This window comes from Desmodus rotundus, chromosome 12 (genome assembly GCF_022682495.2).
Source record: "Desmodus rotundus isolate HL8 chromosome 12, HLdesRot8A.1, whole genome shotgun sequence".
Classification (NCBI taxonomy): Eukaryota; Metazoa; Chordata; class Mammalia; order Chiroptera; family Phyllostomidae; genus Desmodus; species Desmodus rotundus.
Window position 1 is genome coordinate 94684413 of NC_071398.1, and position 25793 is coordinate 94710205.

The following is a 25793-nucleotide window of genomic DNA, read 5'->3' on the forward strand; positions in this document are numbered from 1 at the left end:
ACATGCTTGATTTGCTTTCCTGTTTTTAATACTACTTTTATTTCTGGAATATTTCTTTTACCCTTCCATTTCTTTCCTGCATGCTTTCAGGTTATTTTTCATCTGTCTATGTTGTCTTGATAATTATTTCTTTTTTTAAATGCAAATTATTTCCATCATTTATTAAATTTGAATAGAGTTCAATCAGGCAGTGACCAAGTATCACCTGGCTTTCCCCCACACAATCAGAATACATGTAAATCTTCCTTTTCACTATAAGCAATTACTCCTTTAACACTGGTATTTTTTCCTGGGCTCTTGTTTCAAATCACCATTAAATTTTTTTTTTTTGGTATTACTAACAAGCGTTTATATGAAATGCTCTACTACTGCTTACGTATCTTTTTCAAATGTCTATACATCATCTAGCTTTTGTACTTGTGGTTCCTTTCCTCCTTTATTCTTATTCTAGTCAGTGGAAGCCCCATGCTGGCTCATTTCTAGGCTTGTTATTTGCTGAAGAAAAAGCCAGGGGAGTGAGCTGATACAACAGGCAAGTTCAGGGACTACATGCTTGTCCCAGATACTTTTCTCACTGTGCTGGGTACTTCACAGTACGTATCTGTCTCTCAGTGTGCCGCATCCCACACAAGTGGGATCATTTTTATACGATAACATCATTTACTAATTCAGCTCAGTGGTCAGCAGGCACAGAACTGACTGTCACTCACTTTCACTGCTTCATCCTCTCATAGCAACGTTCTTCTGCATGGAATGATGACTTTGCTTTCAAGTTCCTTAACTCTGCTTCCCCTGCCCCTCTAGGAGTGGAGAATGAAGTTCAGAGTTCCTTCTTAAGCCTGTCTACATCCAAGACTTTGCCATTCCAATGAGAAGATTGTTGCTTGGGCCCTGGACAGGTAGCCCAGTTGGTCGGAGCATTCTCCCAGTACACCAAAGTTGTGGGTTCCATCCCCGGTCGGGGCACATATAAGAATCTAGAAAGGAATGCATAAAGAAGTGGAACAACAGATTGACGTTCCTGTCTCTCGCAAATCAATCAATGAATTTTTTTTTAATTGTTGTTTGCACTCTGTAAGTCTGAGCTTCTATTTTAGGGAACCCTGAACATTGCTCAAACATGTAGAGATACATACTCCCTTCACATTTTCCCTCTGGTTTGATTTTACTAATTTCTCAGTTATCCTTTATTATTAAGGTTGAGAGTGGTTGCTTTTTCCATTAAAGAAGATGTTTTCTACTCTTTATTTTTAACCATCGTGTTGCTTTTAATTATTTCAGAGTTGAGAACCACAATCGCCTCATAATTACAATTTGAACTATCACAAACGCTTCGGATGCTCTAGGCATAGTTGAGCAAAACAGCAACGTGAGCCTGCAGCCTCCCTGCTCCATCTCCCCGGCTCCCTGCCGAGGTGCAGGTGCCATGAGCTGCCTCTGATCTGCAGGAAAGCACCAGGACTGAATTTCATCTGAAAACCCTTCTCAGCCTGGCTTTCCAGGTACCACTGCTGATTGATGAAAGTGGGCACAGGACAAGAAAATCATTTTTAATTCTGTGTCGACATTTGAGATTCTTACAAAAATAAATCTTTTACTTGTGAAATCCTTCCTCTGTAACTTCAAACAGTGCCATTTGTCCACTTAATCTTAGGGAGCTTTTTCCAGTGACATCACTGGTGGATCATCGTCGGACGTTTGGGCTCCCAAAAGTCCAACTTGATTCATAGTCTTGACTTCCAACATGATCCACAGTCAGAGCAAGCTTTAAAACTTCTGACTTAAAGGCACGGACATATATTAGAGAAATGTGAGAGAAGAGCGTTACCAGGAGCTAAGCCCAAGTATCTCTTCATCTGTGAGCCAGGGCCGGGTAAGTCCCACTTTTACCACTCTGCATAGACTCTCAAAGTTTTGCTAGAATTTATAATCTGCAAATGGATGGAACAAATTACTAAAATAAACCAAACTTCCTATTTATTCTGGACTGCCTAAGATTAGTTAAACTACTAGCTTTGGATTTACAGCTTTTGCTCTAGTAAAAAAAATGCATATGTTTTTAGGCATTAACATTTTATGATAATCAAAACTCTTTGCAATTATTCTCTTTGTAAAGATAATTTTAAAATAAGGAACAATGTTAAATATTTATATTTCTTGGAGGTTTTTTGGTTTTTCTTTTTTATAAAACAGATGCCATATATACACCATAAAACAAGGTGCCTGACTACTTTATTCATTTATTCATTTGTTCAACATGTATCTATTGAGTGCCTACTATAAGTCAGGTACTCTTCTAAAACCAAATGATACACCAATAAGCAAAACAGAAAAAAATCCTGCGTGTTGCAGCTCACATTCCAGTGGGCATCAAAGACCCTGGGAAACCAGGTCTTCAATCAGCTCTGGATTGTCTAAGAGATGGCTCAGAATCCTTGGGATGATGAAGAAGCTGGTAATGAAGATTCAAAAGAACTATTTGAGCCCTGGCTGGTGTGGCTCAGTGGGTTGAGTATCCACCTGCAAACCAAAGGGTCACTGGTTCAATTCTCAGTCAGGCCACATGCCTGGGTTGCAGTGCCGGTCCCCAGTATAGGGTATGCGAGAGGCAACCACACATTGATGTTTCTCTCCCTTTGTTTCTCCCTCCCTTCCCCTCTAAAAATAAATAATAAGAATAAAATCCTTTTTAAAAAAGAACCATTTGAAAAGCTAATTACATTCTCTGGAATTTGAGAGACACAGGGGCAAGTTACTCAATCTATTACTGAACAAAAAAGCAGCGTGTGTAGCCAGGGCTACATACCGAAGAAAAGTTTGTGCCAATAGTAAGCTACACACCCACTGAGAGCTGGGCAGTGGGGTCTGTTTTCCATGGATCAGTACAGACCCTGTGGAATGACAGTCAGATCTAGTAGCTGGCCATGAGTTCCCCCCAAATCTCCTGCAAGAGCGAGGCAGCTTCAATAGCAACAGGATGAAGGTGTCTCAGGGGTGCAGAAGTGGAGTGCGGGAATGGCGCTGGCCCCGTGGAAGTGGCGTCACTCATGCGGGAACTGCAGGTGAAGGTTTCCAGGGAAAGAAGCCCCCCCCCCCAGAGGAAGACAGTGAGTCTTGCATTCCATCATGCGCAGCTGGTATGATCACCGCTTTATAACGTTACAGTCCAGAAGGACTTATTCTGCCACTTTCTTCCCCCTCCTCTATGCTAACATTGAAGTGCCCCAAACAGCAACTTTTTAAAAACACTTTTTTTATTAATTTATTTTAGAGAGAGGAGAAGAGGGGAGAGAGAGAAAGAGACATCAATTTGTTGTTCCACTTTTTATGCATTCATTGGTGGATTCTTGTATGTGCCCTGACCAGGGATCGAACCTGCAAACTTAGTGTATCCGGATGATGTTCTAACCAACTGGGCTACCTGGCCAGGACTGAAACAGCAACTTTTAAGTGGAGAATGCAGTGAAGCAAGAAAAGGAAACCATCAGATCAAAACCCCTCCTTACCCCACCCTTTCAATCCCCTCAGCCTGAGGCAGACAAACTGGGGAAGAAGAGATTTGACAGTGAATGAGATGTTGAACTTTTGATATTTATCTGTACTGTACTTCTAATTAGTTAGTGACACAGAAGAACCTGGGGACCTGACCGAGATCCTAACCAGGGGGGCTGGAAATAGCGAATGCAAAGAACAAGTGAAAGAGAATAAAAGTGCTTTCTGCTTCAATCAATAACCAATTAAACGAGTTTAATTGTCATGAGTAGGAAGACATCCACAGCTAGGAAAATTTCTGAGTCGGACTTACTGGGAAAACAGGGGTGACATGACTGTGAACTCTTTTGATATTTAAAAGTAAAGCTAAACAAAGCCTTCTTGGTCAGTTTCTAACACCCTGTGTCAACAGAAGATTAGAGATGCATGGAAAAATGATTATACATAGTCCACTATTGGGCATCTTTATCAAATTTTCCAAATACCCCTAATAATGCCTATCATCTCATCTCAGGGGAGGGAGATCGTGACCTATGAACTACAGAGCTCCCCAGGGAGTAATTGCTTTTCTTTTCTTTCTTTCTTTTTTTTTTTTTTACTAAAGTCTGTAAAAAGGTTCAGCTGCAGTCAAGTGAACAGTCTCTACAACCTTTGCGACAGGATAACAATGTTCAACCAGAACGGGAGACAAATGAGGCCGAGATGAAATACGCTGGATGTTTTCAGATTCGCATGCTCTGGAAGCATAGGTCCAGGAATATTTAAGCCATGTCCTCAACTCATCACAGAAACAATCTTTCCGAACACACGGTGGACAGCTATGAAGCCTTGCAAAAGAGAACGGACACAGGTAGGACCTACCTCTAAAGAACAAAATCAAGTAATATCCCTAAAAATTATGGCCTGGTCGCCTAAATTCTGATACATGAAAAGACCACACTCGTCAATCATTTCATTTATAAAATACTAAAAACTCACAGGGTGCCAGTGAATAGTACGCTGGCCTGTGGGAAGGATAAATCAGGCAGACCTATGTATTATCATTCCATGACAGACTGCCAGCCATTCTTGATGGAAAGGGAAGAAAAAAGACTTTAATCCTAGTCTTAAAGGATGTACTCATAAATAAAGTTGCAAAAATATTTTCAAAGTGCCTAACTATATGAATTCTCAACTTGTTAGAAGGCAAAACAGATGGAGTTTGTTCTCCCATTTTTTTTTTTTTTTTCCTGGAGCGAGGACAAGAGGGATGGTTAAACCTTAATTGAAAATACTGGGATGGGAGGAGACCTCCACCAAAATTTTGTAAATTGGGATGATGTGATTCATTCTGCAATTGGAGAAAACACACTTTCTCCACTTTGAATATTGTAAATATTCCCAGTCTGCAATATTCATCTGTAAATGGCTTGGCAGATGGATTTATTTTATGCTACATTAATCCAAAAGGAATCAAAACCTAGGGGTTATTGCCCTCAAGAAAAAATGAGAGAGGTTCAAGGGACTCGGAAAAAACCAGTGAGGGAAAACCAGGGCAAGCAGAACAAAAATAGAGGAATTCACGGGATCTGAGTAAGTTTTGTCACACGGAGGAACAGAAAAACTCCAATCCGTGTGGAGAGAATCACAGAGGACAGGAACTGGGTGCGGGATTTCATTGACCTTGAAACAGTTTCGACCTGAAGCTAAAAGGGCACACTCCCTCAGGGACCAAAGAGGCCTCCGCGGCTTGCTCGGACTGTGGGAGACTGTTGCGTGAAGACCCAGAACTTTCCACCAGTGTCGCCTTGACTGAAACACGGCTCTGCTATGATAATGCAACTGCCTCCTGAATCTTTCTCACTGATGGAAGCCTGAGTAGTCTTTGCTCCGAACTACTCCATTAACAATTTATAACAGCTTTTATCACTCACTACCCTTGCTCACAGGTCACACCACCATTCCTGATGACGTGAGTCAATGAACTAGTCTTTGTATCCATTGGATTCCCTTACCCAATCCCATTCCCATTCTCACTGACTTAACAGCCAGCTCCCTGGCAACAGAATGCCTCGATTCCAATCACATCTACTAATGCTGCCCTTTAGTTACAAAATGGCACAGCCACACTTTGGATTTTATTATATATTATATTATATATTGATTACATAATTTATAAAATATAATATAACTTATATTATAATGTATATAAAATCTTATATATTTTAATATTGCTTCACCTCCAAATACATAAAGTCTGGGTTTCCTCTATACAACTCTTTCGTTCTCGCACTTGTATTAAACTCTTTCTTAAACTTCACTGTGGTCTCTGAGCCTTGGACATTAGAGTAAACACAACTAAATTGAAATACAAACTTTCACATTTATAGGATGTATGACTTTATAAAATTGCTTCACAAATCTCAGGCTGTCTCTTGGTATAGCAACAGACCCAAATTGCCTGGTAAAACTCAGCTCACACTCAATTGAACATTAGAAAGCCCATGACAACACACAAAATGGCAAAAACCGGCTACGACATTTAAGCTAAAAATGAGAAGGCCATGTGGCATGTCTGAGTGGAACTCCTAGTAGCTGTACTGTCAACTTACGTGGATTAAGAAACATTCTTGGACTATAAATCACATTTTCCAATAAATAAACTATAGAAAACCCCACGAACAGGAGAAAAAGGCTTTGCCTCTCTCTCGTTCTGTTTCCAACTCTGCGATACAAGGAATACAGTAACCAGCCAAACAAGTGACTATTCCTCAACCACCAGAACTCCAACTAGCCCCATTCTTTGATTCTATGTTATATTCATGGGTCTATATGGCATAAAAAATGATTGATCGAGTGAAGAGTAAGTGGTAGAAAAGAGATGAGTTCCCATGTAGAAGAACGGTAAACAACTTACGGAGATACTTTGCTTTCGTGGAGGAAGAGCATGACCCAGCCTTCCACTTTGAACTGGGCACAGAGGCTGCCTTCCAAAGACCCCAGTACAGAAAGAGGGGTGATGGGGGAAGAAACCTGACGAAAACCAGGTGATCAGGTGGTGCTCAGGGATAAGTCCCGTTGCTAGAATGTATTTTTGACATATGCAATGACAATGGTAATTTATCTCTGTGGTCTTGCTCCCCAAAACCATAAGCTCAGTCTAATCACAGAAAAAAACAAACAAACAAACCAGACAAATCCCAGCTGAGGAACCATCACATCCAAGAAGAGCCGAAGGAGACATGCTGACCAAGTGTGGTGTGCCCTGAATAGGGTCCTGGAATAAAAGGGAAAAAAACTAAGGACATCTGAATACATGTGGACTTCAGTTAATAATAACATATCAACACTGGTTCACTAATTGTAATAAAAGTACCATTCCAATGTAAGATGTTCATAATAGAGGAAGCTGGGTATGGAGTATATGGGAGCTCTCTATTTACCTCATAGTTTTTCTGTAAATCTAAAACTACTCTAAAAAGTAAAATTAACCCACACATACAACTTCTCCCTCTCTGGGAGCAGACCCCCACAGTGCCACCCCAACTTCACCATTAGCACCCTACTGGAAGGGGATATTTCTTTTAAGAAATTGCTATAAATTCAATAAGAACTTTACATCAACATTTTTAAAAGAAATGACTGAAGCAAGGAGAGCAAAGGAGAGACAGTAGATGAGGCTAGAGAGCTAGGAAAGAGGCCCTAGGCCACTAGGAAGATTTTGAACTTCACCTAAGGGAGGCACTAGTTTTCAGCCAGGAAGTGATCTAACATGATTTGCATTTGCAGAAGGTTTGAAATGTGTACGTGATGACATGTGCAAAAACCTCACCTCAATTTCTGTAACACAACTATCTTAAAAGTCCTCACTTCCTCTTAGTAGCAAAAATAAAGACACATTTCTAAGGGAAACAGTCACTCTGGGGAAAAAATTAGTTACTTCTCAACTCACTCAGTTTCTTTGAGAATAAATATTTAGTGTTTCTCCTTTTCCGTTTCAGCCCTTATCTCTTCATGATAGAGGGTGAAATTTCTGGGTGACTTATGTGATGTCTGTTATTGGATAGAAAAGCCTGGTCCAGGTACCCTCCTCTGGTACTTTGGCCTCTTGTTTCTGTGTAATTCCCTTGTCCATCACACCCTTCAATATACACTGACGCCTACCGTAGCATAATTATTCCGGCCTGGCCTTAGGTAATAGGGAGCCGAGGGAGCGCTGCACGGTGATTTAAAAGCCTGAATGCTGGACCGCCTTTGCCTGGATGAAAACTCCAGTTCTGCCACTTAAGAACGTAGTCTCTCTGTGCTGAAGTTTCCTCTTGTGTGAAATTTAGGTATTTATAACACCTACCATACCGGGTTGTTTTTCTGGTGCGGAGGAAGTGAGTTAATGTATGTGAAGAAGTTAAACCAGTATTTACCATACAGTAAGTGCTCTGTAAGTATTAGTTACTATTATTAGTGGCCATGGCCTTCAACTGTACATTTTTAATCAACAATTTATTTTTAAATAATTTTAGATATGCAAAAATAATAGAGAGTAGTACCCTTACACCCTTCACCCATTTTCCCCTGAAGTTAGTATCATACATAAGCATGACACATTTACCAAAACTAAAAGACTAACATTGGTACATTTATTGCGTTAACTCCAGACTTTACTCGGATTTTGCCAGTTTTTAAATTAACGCCCTTTTTCTCTCCCAGGAACCAATCCAGGACAGCACATCGCGTTTAGCCTGTCATGTTTCTACACTGTCACGCAGGAACTGCTGCTTCTGGCTGCAGCGGAGGAATGAATACCGGACTACCAAATATGACTACGGACAAAATAACACGTTCCAGCAATGGACAACAGACCGCACGTGAGCGAGCACTGAGACTCTGAGTGGCCCCACGGTCACCTCGGGTGTTTGTCGTCGGGAGAGACTTCTGTGCAGGAGGAGGAAGTGGAGGCCTGGAGGCACAGTGTACTAGCTGGGCTGAAAGTGAGACACTTCTGAAGCAGCTGGAACTTGTGGAGCAGGGTACCTGAGGATAGGGAGTCACATATCACCAGAAACCCCGGTGTCTGTGTGGGATTCACCACAGGGTCAGGGCCACAGGCTGGGCCCCCAAGCACAGGACGGGGCTGCTCGAGGCCTGGCAGGGATTACCTGCCGCAGAAATGGGGCTCCCTTATGATCCACACGGAGGTCCCGGCCCAGACGGAGTTGAGAGGCCTCACTGACCATCTCAGAAACCTCCCTGGGACTTCAGAAAGGCCATGTCTCAAGGAAGAACCGTGCTGTAGAGTAAAAGCACACACTAGGGCCAGGCTCGAAACCAAAGCCTGACAAGACTGAAAGGACTGCAAGAACAGAATTCAGTGTTCTTTTTCTAGTGAAAAAGCCATAATCCAGGCTCCCGACAAACCATCACCCACAGCCCACATGTTACAATAGATACACACACGTCTGTGACAACAGAGAGAACGGGGCAGGAGTGGCGAATGGGACCACTCTGTCACAGGGTCATATGTTTCATCTAAAGTTTTATGCAGTATCACCTCTAAGTAGCCCGTGGTTACTATGTATATCACAATCACGACAGCAACCCTGTAACATAATGTGAAGAAGTGTGTATTGCTGAAGGGGCAATAGAGTGATTACACTAGAATATTACTAACATAATATTCTATTAACCCAAAAGAAGTCAGGAAAGGAGAAAAAGAAAAAGAAAATAACAGGCTTGGCAAATCAAAAGCAAGTAACAAAAAAGACAGACCCAAATCCAACTGTATCAATAATATCACTAAATGTTTAAAAACATAGGTTCAAAAGAAAAAGAATGAAAAAGACACACTATGTAAATGGTATGCAAAAGGATGCTGAAAGGGTTTTATTAATATTAGACTTAATGGGCCTGAAGACAAGAAGAATGATCAGATATAGAGACATTTATAATGATAGATGGGTCTATCCATAAAGAAGACATAGCAAATCTAAAATGTAGGTGGCTAATAACTGAGTTTAAAAATAGATGAAGCAAAAGCTGACTGAACTAAAGAGACAAATAGAGAAATCTACAATCGGAAGCAGAAAAATTAATTTCCTCTTTAACAGCTAGATAAAAATCTCGAAGGATGTGGAAGATCTAAAAATAATTATTAACCACTCTAACCTAACTGACCTTTATAGAACAATTTATCCAATAACTTCAAAATTCACAGTTTTTCCATGTTCCCATAGAGCATTAACCAAGACAGACCTTATGCTGGGACATAAAACAAGTCTCAGTACATTAGAAGTTTGAAGTTTTACAGAACATGTTCTCTAAACCAACAAAACTAAATAAGAAATCAATAACAACTACATATTAAAAATAACAATTACATATTTATAAAAGCCTCAAATATTTGGAAGTTAAAAAACTTCTAAATAACCAGTCAGAGAACAAATTTTAAGAAAAATTAATAAATATTTGCAAGTAAATAATAAAAATACGTCAAGATGTTTTGGATGCAGCTAGAGTGCTTACAGGAAGTTTATCGATCTATCTTCAGGTCCCTCCCCCCAACAGAGAAGACATGAGCTCTATTTAGAATAATTCCTATCCCTACTAACTACAGTGCAGGAAATTTTTCTTTCAACCTATTCTGAGGGCAAGAGCTGCCACGGAACATCAGCGTGGATTACAAGTGCCCCCAGAGAACTTCCACAAGCTTGGAGGCCATGATTCTCAGAGGTATGCCCCCTGAGTCTCGGGGGATAGATAGAGGGCCATTGCTCCATGGCCACTTCGACTTCCATCTGTGTTAAAGGAGTTAAGAGGACTTTTGGGCCAGGGTACAGGTCCTTTTCCAGAATGGGTCCTAAAATTATCCAGCATTACCTGTTGAATCTGCCTGGCTCACTTTGCTGATGTTTTATTAGCTCTCCAGCCTGACTCCCATCTCTTGCCTTCCTGTGGGAAGAGAACTCTGTCTAACCTGCCTTTTCTAGTTAATAAATCTTTTCCTCTGAATGCTGCTTCTCATTAAAAGCAAACTCCGCTTGCCCCAGGATGCCTAGGCTGGCATCTACATCCCCTCAGCCCTTTTTCTGACCTGTGGCTCATCCGTGTTTAACCCACCATGCACATTGTTGCCACTGTGTACTCATGGCCTGGGTGCACAGAGGATACATATCTCGTACCCAAAAATGTTGGACACCCCCACGGGGATTAAGTGAGTGGTGTCAAAGATAGATTTGACCTAGTCGGAGTGTACCTTAAGGCCTCCCACCGCCTTCCTTGTCTCAGGGTGGGGCTGCTCCTCAGAAAATCTCAGCTCTACCACACAAGGCCTATTGCTTAATCTCATCAGGACCCATTGTTCCCCCCTTCCTGCTTAATACCTTTCCATTCACAAAAGCAAGGGTGGTTGCGGGTGCGCACAGCACACTGGGAGACCTACCGGGCATGCCACTGTTATATTTTGACCATATAACCAGGGACCTTGCTAAGCAAGCATCTGAGCACCCGGGTTAGTAGCCAGTTACCCAGCGATCAGTGTGTCAGGAGTCATATATACACAGTTTAAAGTTCCAGTAGGAAGCAATTCTTGGAAATTCTTTCCCAAATGATGGCCTTTGTAGCAGATGTTGGTTGAATATAGTAGTCAAACAGACTGGCACATTACTGGAGTTCAATTTAGGCATTAATGGTTCATCAAGTTCAACCACAAATCACATGACCAGAATGTCTCCCAGACTCAGGTTTGCAGAGTGCCATCAGAGGGTGTCAGGCTCCCCAAGCAGGCCGGTCTCAGTAGATACAGCTCCCCACTTCTGTGCATCTGGAATAATCATGCTAAGAGATAATGTTGCTCTCTTGCTCTGCGCTCTTGAGGCATTAATACAACGTTAGATTTCTCTCACTGCTTAACCCTCTTAGACATTCCTTTACACTCAGCTATTATTTCTCCTCTTGATTTGTTATTCATTTTTACCCAAACTTTCCCACCTTTGGAAGGGACATCAAGTTCGGCCACTATGCCGGTCCATATTGCTACAGCAACACTAGTCTAGCCAAGTGTCTCTTTTTCAATTGTTTAGAGATTGGCTGGATTATTTTAGTGAAGTCTAGTCTTTCCCTGGCCCTACTCACACAGGGTTAAACCTCTCATATTGCTCCTGCAGGAGGCACAGCTCTCGGAGCCCAAGCGGTGGGGGTTGGCTTGGGAACAATGGCAGGCTTCTCTCAGAGTGACAGCCCTACTACAGCAGTGGAGCGCTCAGTGCGGTGGAGAGAGGCGGCAGCCTGAGGTCCTCTCAGCTTGCCGCTGCTGGCAAGGAGCAATTGCTCCCACCCTGTGGCTCAAGGACCGTGGGCCTCCGTCTTCTCAGCCAAGGCCCTGGGTTGCTCATAACTCTCACAGTGGTCCCGACTCCCCAGGTTCGCGGTCAGTTAAGTCAATAATACGTCACTGGCACAGCAGTAATCTAGACACTCACACACGTGACTTTGATATTGATAGAACCTTCTCTTTCTGCCTATTGCCAGCAGGATGTACACATTTTTAAATTGTTCTCTCAGAACCACCAAAAATTATTCAGTCAACTTACTGTAAGTTGGGAGGGTTGGGCTTCCTGCCTCTTTCCTTTGGAGAGTTTGGAATAAATCATGTCTTCTTTGACACCCAAGGCTTTTCCTTGCCACTGCGCGGAATCCCCTTCCTCCCTGCTTTATTATACTAATTCACACCTAAAAGGTAGGACTTTCTGAGACTTATTACCATAAAAATTACACAATTTGAAGGATAGCAGAATATGCCACCCCAAAATATGCCTCTTTGGCATAAGGATTATTTTGAACTAATTATTTTAAGAGACTTGAGACCCAAGAGAAACTCTGAAAGCAGTAGCAATTACCCTTGGTAGGAGACATTTGCAAAGGACATTTTCCTTAGAAAGGAGGCCTGTGTCATGAAGACACCTAGTCTACAGATAACTTTTTCACCTGCGAAGATCGTCTGCATGGCAGGGCAAACTTTGTGTTCCAAACATTTCCTCTTCCCCACTTCCCCTGAATTGCCTTCCCCTCTTTGAAGCCCGTGACCCTAAGCCTTTCCTTAGCCCAGGATGTGGTACAGAAGCCTCAGTCCTCTGGCTACCTATCTTTGAGTCTCCTATCTTTGAGGGGGGTCCATAAGAACAAAAAAAATCAACTGAATATATTTAAAGATCTAATTGATTTTATTGACTGACTCATGAGTCAGGCAGAACCCCACTAGTAAACAGAGAGGTGCTCTGAGAAATGCACAGAAAGGAGGACTTTTATAGGCAGAAATTGTGTGGAACGAGAAAGGGTGGCAGGGGTTTTATCAGCATACCTCACTAGTGCCGATCAACAAATTTCAGACTGATTGGTTTAAAATTCAGTCCTAAGAGAGGCCGAAAATGCAGTGAATTTAGGCATTAAGTCTTGGTATGGTTTAGCACAAGGGACTCCATTGTGGGCCTGTTGTTTCTTTTTTTAACAGTACCTAACTAAAATATGGGTTTTTTTCCCCTCTCCTGTTAGTCCATCTCCTTACTCCAAGCCCCTAAACTCTGGGCCACCTCAGCCTGAGCCAGTATACGTCCCCTCCTGAGAACAAAATGGCTTCAGGGTCACATAAAATATTCTCTGACCTACTACTTGAATGTGCCACTCATTCACCCCACCTGCCCACACTTGGTTCTTTCTCCCTTTGCTTGCTCTCCTTTTTTGCCTAACTTTTGACTCCTGTGGTCAAAGCATTCTCTTATTGCAAAAACCCCCCTCCCCCATTTCCCCATTGCAATAGCCCCTTTCCCTCTCTTGCAGTCATGCGTTTGAATCCGGTCTCTGCTTCACTAAGTCCAGATTCGACTTTTATTCCAGCCTTGCCAGTAACTTCTCTTGGTATTGCCTGCCCTGTGACATCCAAACGTAAGGGTTTTATGTTTTACTGTTAACCTTGAGCTAATCCCCAGGGTAAAATAATGAGTCACCACATGGGGCAGATCGCTGCTATCGCAGCCGAAGTCATCACAGCCTCCGCCAATCCAGCAGTCCCATCGAGAGCCCAAGACCTGAAAGGACTTCCTGGTGGGCCTCAGTAGAAATTGCCAGGAGGGGGAGGGGCAGAGGAGGAAAAGGATATGGTGCTGGAAAAAAATGTAACTTAATTAAAAAATTATATAAAAATATTTTTTAAAAAAGAGAAATTGCTAGCTTGTAGAGTCACGAACTCAATAAATGGTATTGTTTTCAGCCTCTAAGTTTATGGGTATTTGTTATGCAGCAAATGGATTGATCATACATTGGCTGAACACGCAAATATGTCGGTATAAGAAACATCCAAACCTGAGGAGAATTTTCATGAGTTTGAGTCAAACAGACAACCACTGCCAGGAAGCAAAAATCTCAATGGACTGAGAAAATGCTCCAAAGAATGGCAGTTGTACAGCTTCTTTGATACGTTAGAATCAAAGGAGAAGATGTAGAGGGGATTACATGAAGTTCACTGGTGGTAGGTTAGGAAGCGGGGAGAAAGCAAAGCGGGGAAATCTCTGGAACTGGAGAAAAAGGAAAAGGGAGAGACAGGTACTTCTTTTACATTGGTGGGTATAGGAAAATTAGCGGTTACCATTTATAGCACACAGAGACGGTGTTCATGGAGCCAGGCAACACGGAAGGGTTCTGTGGTCTGTGCTCTGGTGCAGTGGGTGTGCCCTGAGGGGTCTGGACAGGATTACCCTGACGTTCCAAAGGTACGTTCTCCTAGATGCCGGCAGGCAATAGACAGGCTTACTTAACATGAAGATGAACCTTTGTCAAGGAAGCTACAGGGCAAGGATGTGACTGCCTTCCATGATCTGCTTTTACTTAGGAATCTGTGTGTTCAGACCATCATATGTGGTTACTTTCAGTCTCTGAGCTTGTAGCGGCTGGCATGCTGGCTTCCCCTGATCTTGTCCACAAATGAAGGAATCAACAAACAAATGAATAAACAAATGAATAACATCAATCTGGGGCTGCGTTCCTTCCCAAGAAGGAAGAAGGTAAACAAGGAGTTGCAAAGCAAACTGCTGCTGGGGCTTCTGTTTTGAGATGATACACAGTATATGAGCTGATGAGGATGAAAATATGGCTTTTCAGTATATTTTGGAAACTTCAGTTGCTAGGGGGGTGTTTGGAAGTGTATCAAATGCATCACCTACCAAAAATATGGAGTCGTGATACTAAAAGAATATTAGTGGGTTCTCTGTGAGTCGTGCATTCACCCTAGACGAGAGTATCTTTAGGATATTGTGAAAAGTCACAACGTAGAAAATCTGAATTAGTCTGTAAGGCATCTTTAAGACATGAGAGCATCTTCATTCAACATTGATTTACTGAGATAGATGAGCCCTGCCCTCTGTATCTCAGGTACTTTGCCAGATGCTGGGAATAGACCAGAAGAGTAACAGTCGTTGCAATCAAGAGCCTGGCAGTTAGTTGAACGTGCTGACAATGACAATGCTGGGTACAAAATCAGCAGGAAGGGACTTACTGCCTGTGTAACTAAATATTTTGGGTGAATGCTGAGGTCGGTCGTGGCTGGATTCAGGATGAAGTGATGTGGTCAGAATTTTATTTCTCTCCATTTATTAATTCTGCTTTCTTCTGTGTTAGTCTCATTTTTTTGGTTCTACATGGTAGCAAGATGTAGCAAGGGTGGCAGCAGTTTTAGTCCCTATGACCTCCTTGGCTTCAGATTCCAAGGAAAGAAAACAAGCTCTTTTTCTCAGATGTCCCAGCAAAACCTCCTCTTCTTGAGTAATTTGTCTATTTCTGAATCAATCATTCTGGTTGGAGGGGTGGGGGAGGCACTAGGAATGTGACTCATTAATTGGTTAAGTCTGGACTATATGTTAAACTTGCTGGAGCTCTGGGGTTTGAGCTCTCTCCAGGACCACGTGAACTGAAAATGAGAAAGGGTAAGACCCCACGTCACCAGAAATAGAGCAAGTAAGTGATGGTAGCCAAAGCACAATCACTGTGAGCCATAGAGGACCTAGGGTTTGTCATTCTTTACTGCAAAATTTTACCCGGAGCTTATGGTTTGCCTTTTGATGTTGGCATTTGTCTTCTGACATGCGGGAGTTACATTTTTATTGTTCTGGTTGTTCAGTATGTCCATCTTTTTCTCAGTGATTATTTCAGGAACTTCAGCCAAACTTTCCATAATTCTCACCACACCATTGATTATGCTCTTTTTTAATGGGAAAGAAATGGAAATAAATTATGAGTCTTATTATTTTCCAGAAAGTCCCACCAACTACTCCATTTAAACAAGGGGAACATATAAACTTGTATAGTTTCTGTGAATAAAATCTTTGTTCAAATTCTAACAGTTTACTGTTAAATGCTCCTGGCTACCTGTATTTGTTCACTAGGGCAGCTGTAACGAAATACTATCCATTGGATGGCTTAAACCACAGAAATTTATTTCCTCACACTTCTGGAGTCCAGAGGCCCGAGATCAAGGTTTTGGTAGGGTTGGTTTCTCCTGAGGCTGCTCACGTTGGCTTGTACACGTTGCCCCTCTCTCTGTCCATATCCTCTGTTCATACTAGAGCTCACCTACTCACCCAGGTGGTTCACATTCTTCAGAGCGCTCTTTCGCTTAGGGGCAAATACTGTTACGGCTAGCCTTCTAGAGATAGCTGAATGGGACAGGGCATAATCACAGGGGCCCTGGCTTTGATCTGATAAATGCAAGCATCTCCTGCTGGAGGCGGGTCAGTGCCCACTGTCAGCATGCAGGAGCTCTAGAATGGCCAGTTATCCAAGTAGGAGAGGAGGGAGTGACCAAAGGAACCAAAAGTGATTTAGTGAGCCATTCAGTTTCACTGTACCAGCCATAGGTACTTCAACCAACTGTTCCATGGATAATCTTTTAATTAGTTAGCATAATTAATGCGTGAAGAGTTCACCATACTTTCATCTCTATTGGGAAGAAAGGCTTATTGCTCTCCACTAACAATCTCCTTAATATATTTTGGGCTACGGCCTTGTCTACTCCAGCTTCTTCATTCGTTTATTACATTCCGCTATATATAATATTACATATATATAATTATATATTAGCATACTAATATAAAATACATATGCTGTGTATGTATATATATGAAAGTATCCAGCCATGTAATATGACAAATAGAGACATTTATTGAAGACACAAAGTACAAGAAACATCGTATATAGGACAATGATGCCTCATGATTCACTATGACCTTCTTGAGGAAATCTGGTTCATTGGTAGCAGTTTGAATTGTCATTAGCAACTGTAGCATGATGTTCCTTCTACTCTGGTAGCAGACGCCATGGAATGAATTTTGCCATGACATGTTTCATGCCAAGATCCCGCATCACAATCTCGGACACAGTAGTGTTTGGAATCCCCAGATCAGCTTCTAGTTCTCGCCCTGTCAGCAGCTGATTTGTTGATTGCAGCCCATACATGTTCAACATTCTCAGGTGTTCTGCTTGTTGCAGGCCTTCCAGAATGTGGATCCCTTTCAACAGATTCCTGACTATCTTTGAAGTATCTGTGCCGCACTTTTATCATTTGCACTGCACTCGTTGCATCGTCCCCGAAAGCCTTCTAAATCATCTGAATAGTTTCTGTGGAGGAATGCTCAAGTTTAACGCAAAGTCTGATGCAGGTTCGTTGTTCTACTTGTTCAGTCATTTTGAATGTGATGACCACACAGCACACAGGCTCACTCAATGGCGTCTACCACCCCACTGACTAGTACCGTGAAGTTGTCATTGTTCACACACACACACATTCCAGTCCACTCTCAGTGACTGCCAGGTCACATCAATGTTGCACAAACCACTCTCTGGACAGACCTTGTATCTAGCATAGTAATATGTTATATATTGTTATGTATTATATATACTCCATATTATACATACTATGTATATGTGAGAAACTCTCACATGTCTTATTCACCATTGGTCTTCCATTATGTTTTATGATGCTGTTACAGATATATTTTTAATGGAAGTATTCTTTTAAAGATATTTAAAAGAAAAGTAAAGCTATTCCTTTACTTTCCAGGCATTTTCAAAAAGAGAAGAGGTTAATATGTGATCTCAGTCGGTCATGTTGAACCAGAAATCACAAGAAGTGTTTCAGTTCTTCATGAGTTCTAGTTCTGGATTCATTTCTACAGTAGAACAGGAAAAATAAATGGCATTCTGGCTCAACCAACCAGAGCTCCAAAGTTCCCCAGATTTTGTTGTCTCATTACTCAAGTGAAAAAATGAATCTCTTGCAATATAAAAATACATTAAGTATAAAAAGAAATAATAGGAAGAAAAATCCCATCAAGGAAGCAGCAGCTCTGTTTTCCCCTGCTATACAAGGAAATGCTTAGTAAAAATGTCCAGAGATGGGTACCTAACTTTAGCTATCAATACAAATCTGTGCGGAAGTTACTAAACTACTCAGTAAGTGTCCAGGATGGAGGGCAATTGGTCTACCTCAATGTCAGTGGGTGAAATGATTCCTACAAGAAACATTTTCTCAAACTAGAGCTTCTCTAAAAGAACAATCCAAAAGGATCATTATCTTATTAAGTGGTTCTTTGGAAGAAACAAAGTCGCAGCTCTGTGGACAGGCCCGGAACTACTTCATATTACCTAACTGACCAACCAGTATTCATGAGCAATGTGTATTTTATACAGTATGTGGCAGGCAGATTAAAGCCCCACCAAAGATGTCCAAGCCCTGATCCCAACAACCTGTCCATATGTTAATGTTACAAGGCAAAATAGATTCTGCAGATGGAATTTGCTGACTTTAAAATAGGGAGATTATCCTGGATTATATGGGCGGGTCCAGTGTAATCACATAAACCCTTAAAAAGTGGAGGAGGAAGGCAGAAGAGTTAATTAGAGAGACACAATGTGAGAAGAAGTTGACTCACTGTTGCTGGTGATGGAAGGAGGAGGCCCTGAGTCAAGGAACGCAAAGGCCTCTAGAAATGGACAATAACTCTCAGCTGACAGCCAGCAAGGAAATCGGAGCATCAGTCCTAGACCACCCGGAATTCAATTGTGCCAACAACCTGAATGAGCCTGGAGGCAGGTCATTTATCCAGAAAGTAAAGCAGCCTTGCTGACAACATAATTTATCTTGTGAGACTCAGACTCAGAAAACAGCAAGCCTAAATTTTGTTGTTTCAAGCCATTAAAGTTGTGCTAATTTGCTATGACGTCAATGGAAAAGTAATACAGTGCTATTGGCACTGCGGTGAATAATACCAATACTAAATTAGATTTTCACTATAGAATTCAGCTTGTAATTTCTTCAGAGGTATTATCAACATCAGTTAACATCTTGCTGCAAACCACGTGTTGGGGAGTGATGTAGTATCATACAACAAAGGAAGAATGAAGAATGGTGTGTGATACTTAACTTTTTACTTGTGACTTTGGTTTAACTGACTCAAAACTAATACCTGCTGTTGTATCAGTTGAATTATTATCAAACAGATCACCCAGATTCAGCAACCCTCGGTTGTTGAACACAAATGGAATGTCAGGATTTGGTGAGCAGCTTACTGCTCTGACCTAATTTTTTCCAAACTGAAGATGAGATAATACAAGTTTCTGTTATCTCACAATAAACTAATAAGTGCAAATGCAGTTGATGAACTGGTTTAATGGTAGATGCCCAAGGCTCTGTGTGGGAGGACTTGATGGGGTGAGAAAAGAAGTAACTGCTATGTCTGAGTAAAGCAAATTTAGAATACACGAATTACCATACAGACTCAGAGAATAAGAGGAAACATTGTCAGAAGGAATACTTCTTTTCCTTGAAATCACCTTCAAAGGTTAAGAATAGGCTCCCAAACGAAATTCTCTTCCAACCTGATATAAATCTAACTATAATTACTATATCCAAATACAATTCAATCATCATTCTATGTTGTTTAGACAAGATCACAATTTAGTGCTGCTCTGGCAGTACCAGTTCTTACAGAATTCAATGGAGGGAAAAGTAGGTATTGGAGGTGATATCACAGAATGATTTGCCAGCAATTACATCTTGAAAGAAACATCACTCACAATCTAGGGAGGAGACTCGATACACACTACAACAGACAATGCATTGTTTTAAACATTTCTGGATCCTGGCTACACACACTTTCCCAGACCACTTAGTTATGCCCCATTACATGCACGCGTGGTCAAATCCATGGAGCAAAAGACTTGCCTGTTATCTGTTCCAATTTCAAGGTGAGGTGGGGTTTTTCTTCCCCTGCCCTGTGATATTACCAGGTCTCTGTCTCATGATGACACCAATTGTCTTATTTTTGCAGAATTCATTAGCCCTCCTTTTGTTTTGGCTTATGATCTTCAAGTGGATCTAAACTTCCCCATGTTGTCATAAATTATGTGTAAATTCACGGTGTAATACAAGTAAATGTTTTTCTAGTCAATGTTGGTTTTTCCCAATTTTGTTTTGTTTTGGGTTTTTCTTTGTAGTAAATTTCTATGAGTTTTTTTGAGCCAAACTCAGGACATATACTGGGGAGCAAGATCTCAAATGATCTCCCCTCTCCCCCATTGTTTTTTAATGCTGACTAATCCTATTCAGTAACTTGCATTCACATACATACAGCTCCACCTATAATCCTTCATTGTTACAATACTTTGGCCTAAGCCATATTTTACAACATCATGGCTACACTTGCTTAGCAGTAGCTTGCGAAAGTGCTTTAATAAAGGAAATTAACTTCTTTTAAAATGATGACCGACTCACCAGGGTATTAGCCCTATTAATTTACCTTCTCTAAAAAGTTCTTGTAGTTTATTATAAAGGAAGACTGGGAGAGGAACAGAAGCTAAGGATGCAATTCTAACAATGAAAATCATGTGACACATTTTTGGAAGAGATTGTTCTCAACTAATAACTCTAAGAAATTACAGTTCACCATCGGTAAGTGTCTACCTCAGGCTTTAATGTGTAATTTGTAGCTTTTCATTTTACTGGCAGATTTTGGATAATTTTCTGCTAGATGCCTTCTTATGCGATCAGGTTCCAGAAACTTTTCTATTTCTTTCTTGTCCACCCTAACAGAAAACATTTTTCTCCTTTTTTAAAAATCAATTTAGCTTTTCAATACCATGTTTATTTCACATCCCCCATCTTTTCTTTTTAACAGAGCAAGCACATTAAATTAAGAAAAAAAACTTAACAGGAAGCTTTTATAGGCAGATTTGGTGAGAGAGTTGGTTAAACAGAAAACGGGGCTAACAGCAAACCCTTCAGGTGAGTCAGGTAAATACAGCTTTTTAGGGAGGATCCTATCGAGAGAGTGGTTACCAAAGGGCAGAGCTCGGTGGGGATGAAAACTAGCAGCGTCATTTCCCTACAATATAGTATTTGGATAAGACACCTTAAAACTACGCCTGGGAAGTTTGATTCTCTAGGTAGTTCCATTTCATCTTAACTCCACTAGATTTTCCTTCAGTAGCAGTGTTTTTGTGGAAGACCTTGGATTTTGTCTTGTCATTTTGTCATTCACAGGATTTAATGTATTTAACAATGAGATAGAATTCTTCTAATTATTAGAACTTAGGTTTTATTTTGTATTTACTTTCATTTTTCATTAATGCTTTCTTCCTTCTGCTATTTGCTTCTTCTCCTGAGTTGTGCGACTTCCTTTTCGTGCTTGCGTGTTTTGTCATGCTTCCTCTCTTCTGCTTCCCCAGAAGATCTTGCCAGTAAAAACTAACAAGGCCCGTGAACTTTCAGAAGTCTTTATACACGTATCCGGTTATTTACCAAAGTATTACTAAAGTGGTTAATACTAAGCACTGATGATTTTTCCCTCGGAGTCTTCTAAGCTGGGGTCATATCACTTTCTGTCCCTGGAATAAGCTACCTAGAAGGGATCTTTATATTATTTCTTACATTACCTACAATATCAATCAGTGTTTCTCAAAAGGTTAGTCACCTGGTGCTGGTAAGAACGCACATTCATAGGCCCTACCTCAAATCTGTAGTCAGAATCTGGAGGCAAAGCTCGGGAACCTGCAGGTGTATTTCTCTCACGAGCCAAACTTGCTCCTGTGCCTTAGCCTGACTTTCAATCACTGCCTGGACTTGCTTACTTGATGGTATTTTCATCCTACAATCATTCAACGCATCTGACACGGACCTACCTATCCAGTGGCCGTCTCCGATTCTGTCATCGCGCTGTTATCCCTGGAGTCATCTTTGGAATCACTCGTCTTTGTCCTCCATCCTTTTTACTCAATCAGTTTGCTGGCCTTTGTGCCAACCACGGAGAAAGACAGTGATGAACACACACATGGGTCATGTCCTCAAGGATGGGATTCTTTCAGAGAGTAACCTACTCCTGTAGACTCCTTCGCGTTTTTCTCAGACTGTTCCCCCACCTCCCTTGTCAGCACCCTAATCTACGATCTCACCACTTACGCTTGGACTGCTAAGCTCTTTTCCTAATTAGTCTCTCTGCTCCCAATCTCCCATCGCTTCTGAAAGATAAGTCTGCTGAAAACTTAATCTTCGCAGCAACACTTTGAGTATGTTTTGTCCCCACTTAACATCTTCACTGCTTCCAGTTGCTTACAGGCTATTTTCCAAAGTGGATTCCAAGGCTGTTTAGTCTTCCCCGCCCAGATGAATTTTTCCTAAACAAACTCTTTGCCTCTATCAAATAGGTATCTGAACTTGATGTAAGTATTTTTACTAATTTGGGGGACTCATGACTTTAATTACACTTTCTGATTAACCAAGCCTAGTTTTCTCTCTTTAGGCCTTTGCCCCAGCAACGTGGCTGGCCCTCAGCACTTGTTTTTGCTTCACCTCACACAGTGATTCTCTGCTCTGCTCGTTAAGCCTTTTACATGTGCTCCTTGGTAATATTCTGGGTTTTTTAAACGTGTTTTTCTAATTCTTCAATTATTTCATACACTTGCTGAATGTAGAAGCATGTTTTATAAACTTCAACTCTTCCTTGACTATGCCAGGCCTACAGATAGTAGTAAATGTTCCACGAATAGTCATCAAATTCTTTACATTCATGTATTTATGCACTTCTCCATTTAAAAAAAATCAAATGTCCACTGAGAACCAATATGGTCCTGTCTTTCATGGAGCTTACCATTTAGGTGGAAAGGCACACTTTCAGCAAACAATTAAAATGAGATCAACTGCTTTATTCATTTGTTAGTCAAGAAATGTTCGCTAACCACCTATCATAGGCCAGACATGGCATTACACGCTGGGAATACAAAACCTACAGCCTTCACACACACTCGACTAACATGCAATGTTTTAAGTACAAACAAAATATCCCAGGAGCACAAACAAAGGTGAAACTGTCTCTGCCAAAATGTCAGTAAGACTTCACATTTCAGGTGGGCCTTTTTTGGCTTGTTATGTTTGTTTTTGTCTTTTTTTTTTTTTTCAGGTGGGTCTTGACGGTGAATTTAAACAAGGGTTGGATATTGCAATGTTCCTGCGAGGAGCGCGGTCCTTGGAAACCTGGTAAGCCCATTCCCGTGTTATCATTCTCAGTGGAAACCTGGGCTGGGAGTGGGGGGCGAGCGGCTAAGGCAGAGCTGAGGATGGCGGCCGTGCAGCGGCTCACTGCCCCGTGAACGTCCGGGCCTCGGTGCTCGGCCTTCATCTCCGCCCTTCCCTGACCCTCCCCCTCAGCACGGACACATGTGCCCAGGGAACGGCCCTCGTCCCTACTCTTCAAAACAAGGGACAATTAAATCCATCTAAGAATCATAGGATGATAGAGCTATAAAGAACACCAAAAATCACCCAGTTTAGTTTTTCTAATTTACATCCCCAAGAATCTCAGGGATTTTCAAAAAGGCAAATGAAATTCTGTAATCAATTCTTAGTATTCCGAAAAGCCTACCAGAAGTTGCACATTTTCGGGTGGTTTTAAATGCCAGGCTTACTTGTTTTGTGCTAGAATTATACCAGATCCGCATTAAACGGGGGTTCTGACTGAGCTGTGCTGATTAAGTATGATTCGTTTTCCCATTGTTGATATGCTTAACTTGGTAAATAACTTTCAAAATGGAAGAGTTCGTGGATGAACCCATAAAACTGGTAACATTTGCCACAACGTTTTCCACTTACAATGCACTGTTGACTGACTTCATCTTAATTTATTCCTCACGATACTGTGGAATGGCTTCAAATAGAGCCTGGAGTCCCTGCCTCCCAGTCCAATGCTCTCAACTGCTCGGAGCTTCTGGGTCCTTTCTGTGCGTCCAGGGTACAGGGCCTTCAATTCCCTATTCCCAAGCACCTGTCGAGCCTTCGCCCCTGGGTCACACCGCCTACCACTCCCGCGACGAAGACCGCTCCCTCTTCGCATTCAGGAATGCGGCTCTCCCGCGCGCATGCGTGGTTCGGCCACTGCGCGCCGCTCTTCTCGGCCTGGAGCGGGACCCTGGGTAACCCAGGGTGCGCGTGCGCAGTCGCCTTTTGAGGGTTTCCCCTCCAATCACTCTGCCACCCCGACCATTCATTCCTGTTTCTTTCTCCCGGTCACCCATGAAAAAAGCCTGCCCCCCGGTACGTCATGAACAAAAACAGTCCTCGCCGAAGGCTGCAATCGTTACCAGGCGGCCACCGTCGCCCGGCGCGCGCCGTGCGAGTCTGAGCACCGCCCGGGTAGCGTCTAAAGTCGTATCCCCCGCCGCTCCCGCCCCTTCCGCCGCTCGCGCACGCGCACGGCCGGCCCTCGGCGCGCCCGGGTTGGCTGCGGCAGGGACCGCAGCGGCGGCGGCCTCGAGAGCGGTAGTGGTTTCCACTCTGCCTGATTAGTTTCCTCCGCCCCCTCCCGTCGGAAGCTGTTGTGTGGTCGCCTTACAAAAATCAACTTTATTGTTCCTCGGCCCCACCTCCTGGCGTGGCGCGCGTCCTCAGGATGCTCTGAGCCGGAGGGTAGGGGCGGCGGCGGCGGCGGGTCGCGGTCCCTCTCCTCCGAGCGCCCGGCCGGAGGGGAGGGAGTCACGATGTCCGGGAGCCGCCAGGCCGGGTCGGGCTCCGCCGGGACCAGCCCGGGCTCCTCGGCGGCCTCCTCGGTGACTTCCGCCTCCTCGTCCTTATCCTCTTCCCCGTCGCCCCCGTCCGTGGCAGCTTCGGCGGCGGCGCTGGTGTCCGGCGGGGCGGCCCAGGCCGCGGGCTCCGGCGGCCTCGGGGGCCCGGTGCGGCCTGTGTTGGTGGCGGCCGCGGTGTCCGGCAGCGGCGGCGGGAGCGGCGGCGGGGTGGTGTCCGCGGGCCTGTCCCGGCTCAGCTGCGCGGCCAGGCCCAGCGCCGGCGGAGGAGGGAGCGGCTCCAGCCTCGGCAGCGGCAGCAGGAAGCGACCTTTGCTCGCCCCCCTCTGCAACGGGCTCATCAACTCTTACGAGGACAAAAGCAACGACTTCGTATGGTGGGTTTGAAGAGCAGCCCCCTCCCAACGCCCAAGTCTGAGCTTCTGCTCTTGGGGCTGGTGGGTTCGATGCGAGGTGGGCTTTCGGTGCTGCAGGGCCATTGGAGCTGGTGGTTGGGGTTGAGATGCCGGGATGTTGGAGATCCGAGGCAAGGTGGGGTCTAAGTACTGGTGGGGAGGGAGAGAAGGGACTTTAGGGAGTAAGAAATAAGGGGGTGGGGGGGCGAGATGGAAAGTCAAATGCTTGTGCATAGGGTGAGAAAGTTGGGCCTTGAATTTCCTGGCTGTCTGGTGAATGAGGCATCCTCCCGTCTGTGCGGATTGCCTGTCGAAGTGAATTAAACTGGTAAAGGGAGAGGGTTAAGCTTCCTGAGATGCCGAGGGACGGAGTTTTAGGCCAGAATTTGCTCATTGAAAGTGGAGTAGATGGTGCTCTAATCATGGGTATGGATGTTTTAAGGAGAAGTCGTATTTCATGTAAGTATCCGTGGTGTGTACGTTTACATATCTCTTATTTCAAAGGGTAGTCCCCTTTTAAATCTGCAGTTGAGGCTGCTGTAGCCAAGAAAGTCTGTTCACAAAAAAACTTTCACTTCTCAGCTGAATGTCTTGATAGAGGGAACCACATTTATTAAACCTCACCCACATGCCAGATCAGCCCCTACCCTTGTATATAATGCACTGGAGAATCCTGGAACTTCTGATTTGAGAATCGCTAGGTATTTAGACACTTTGTCATCCTAGTTGGCTTGTTGAATGATACCCCGTCTATTCAGTGAGGATATGTGGCAGAGAGGGGTTAGCCATAGTAAGTGAAAGATGGAGTTGATTGTCTTGTTG

The 25793-nt window shown here is 43.0% G+C and overlaps 1 protein-coding gene across 5 annotated transcripts in view; it reads left to right on the plus strand.

Annotated features, from left to right (window-relative positions):
- Window positions 1–20361: 20361 nt before the first annotated feature.
- Window positions 20362–25793, plus strand: part of COP1 (COP1 E3 ubiquitin ligase) — a 111155-nt gene continuing 105723 nt past the window's right edge. For 3 of the 5 annotated variants that reach the window (XM_024553187.4, XM_053914454.2, XM_053914453.2), the window contains exon 1: window positions 24241–24953. In XM_024553187.4, the coding sequence (XP_024408955.2) occupies window positions 24535–24953 (419 nt within the window). In that variant the 5' untranslated portion in view covers window positions 24241–24534. Of the gene's footprint in view, window positions 20459–22961; window positions 23039–24239; window positions 24954–25793 lie in introns of those variants that run through there. The other 2 variants (XM_045189354.3, XM_053914455.2) reach the window with 2 other exon arrangements.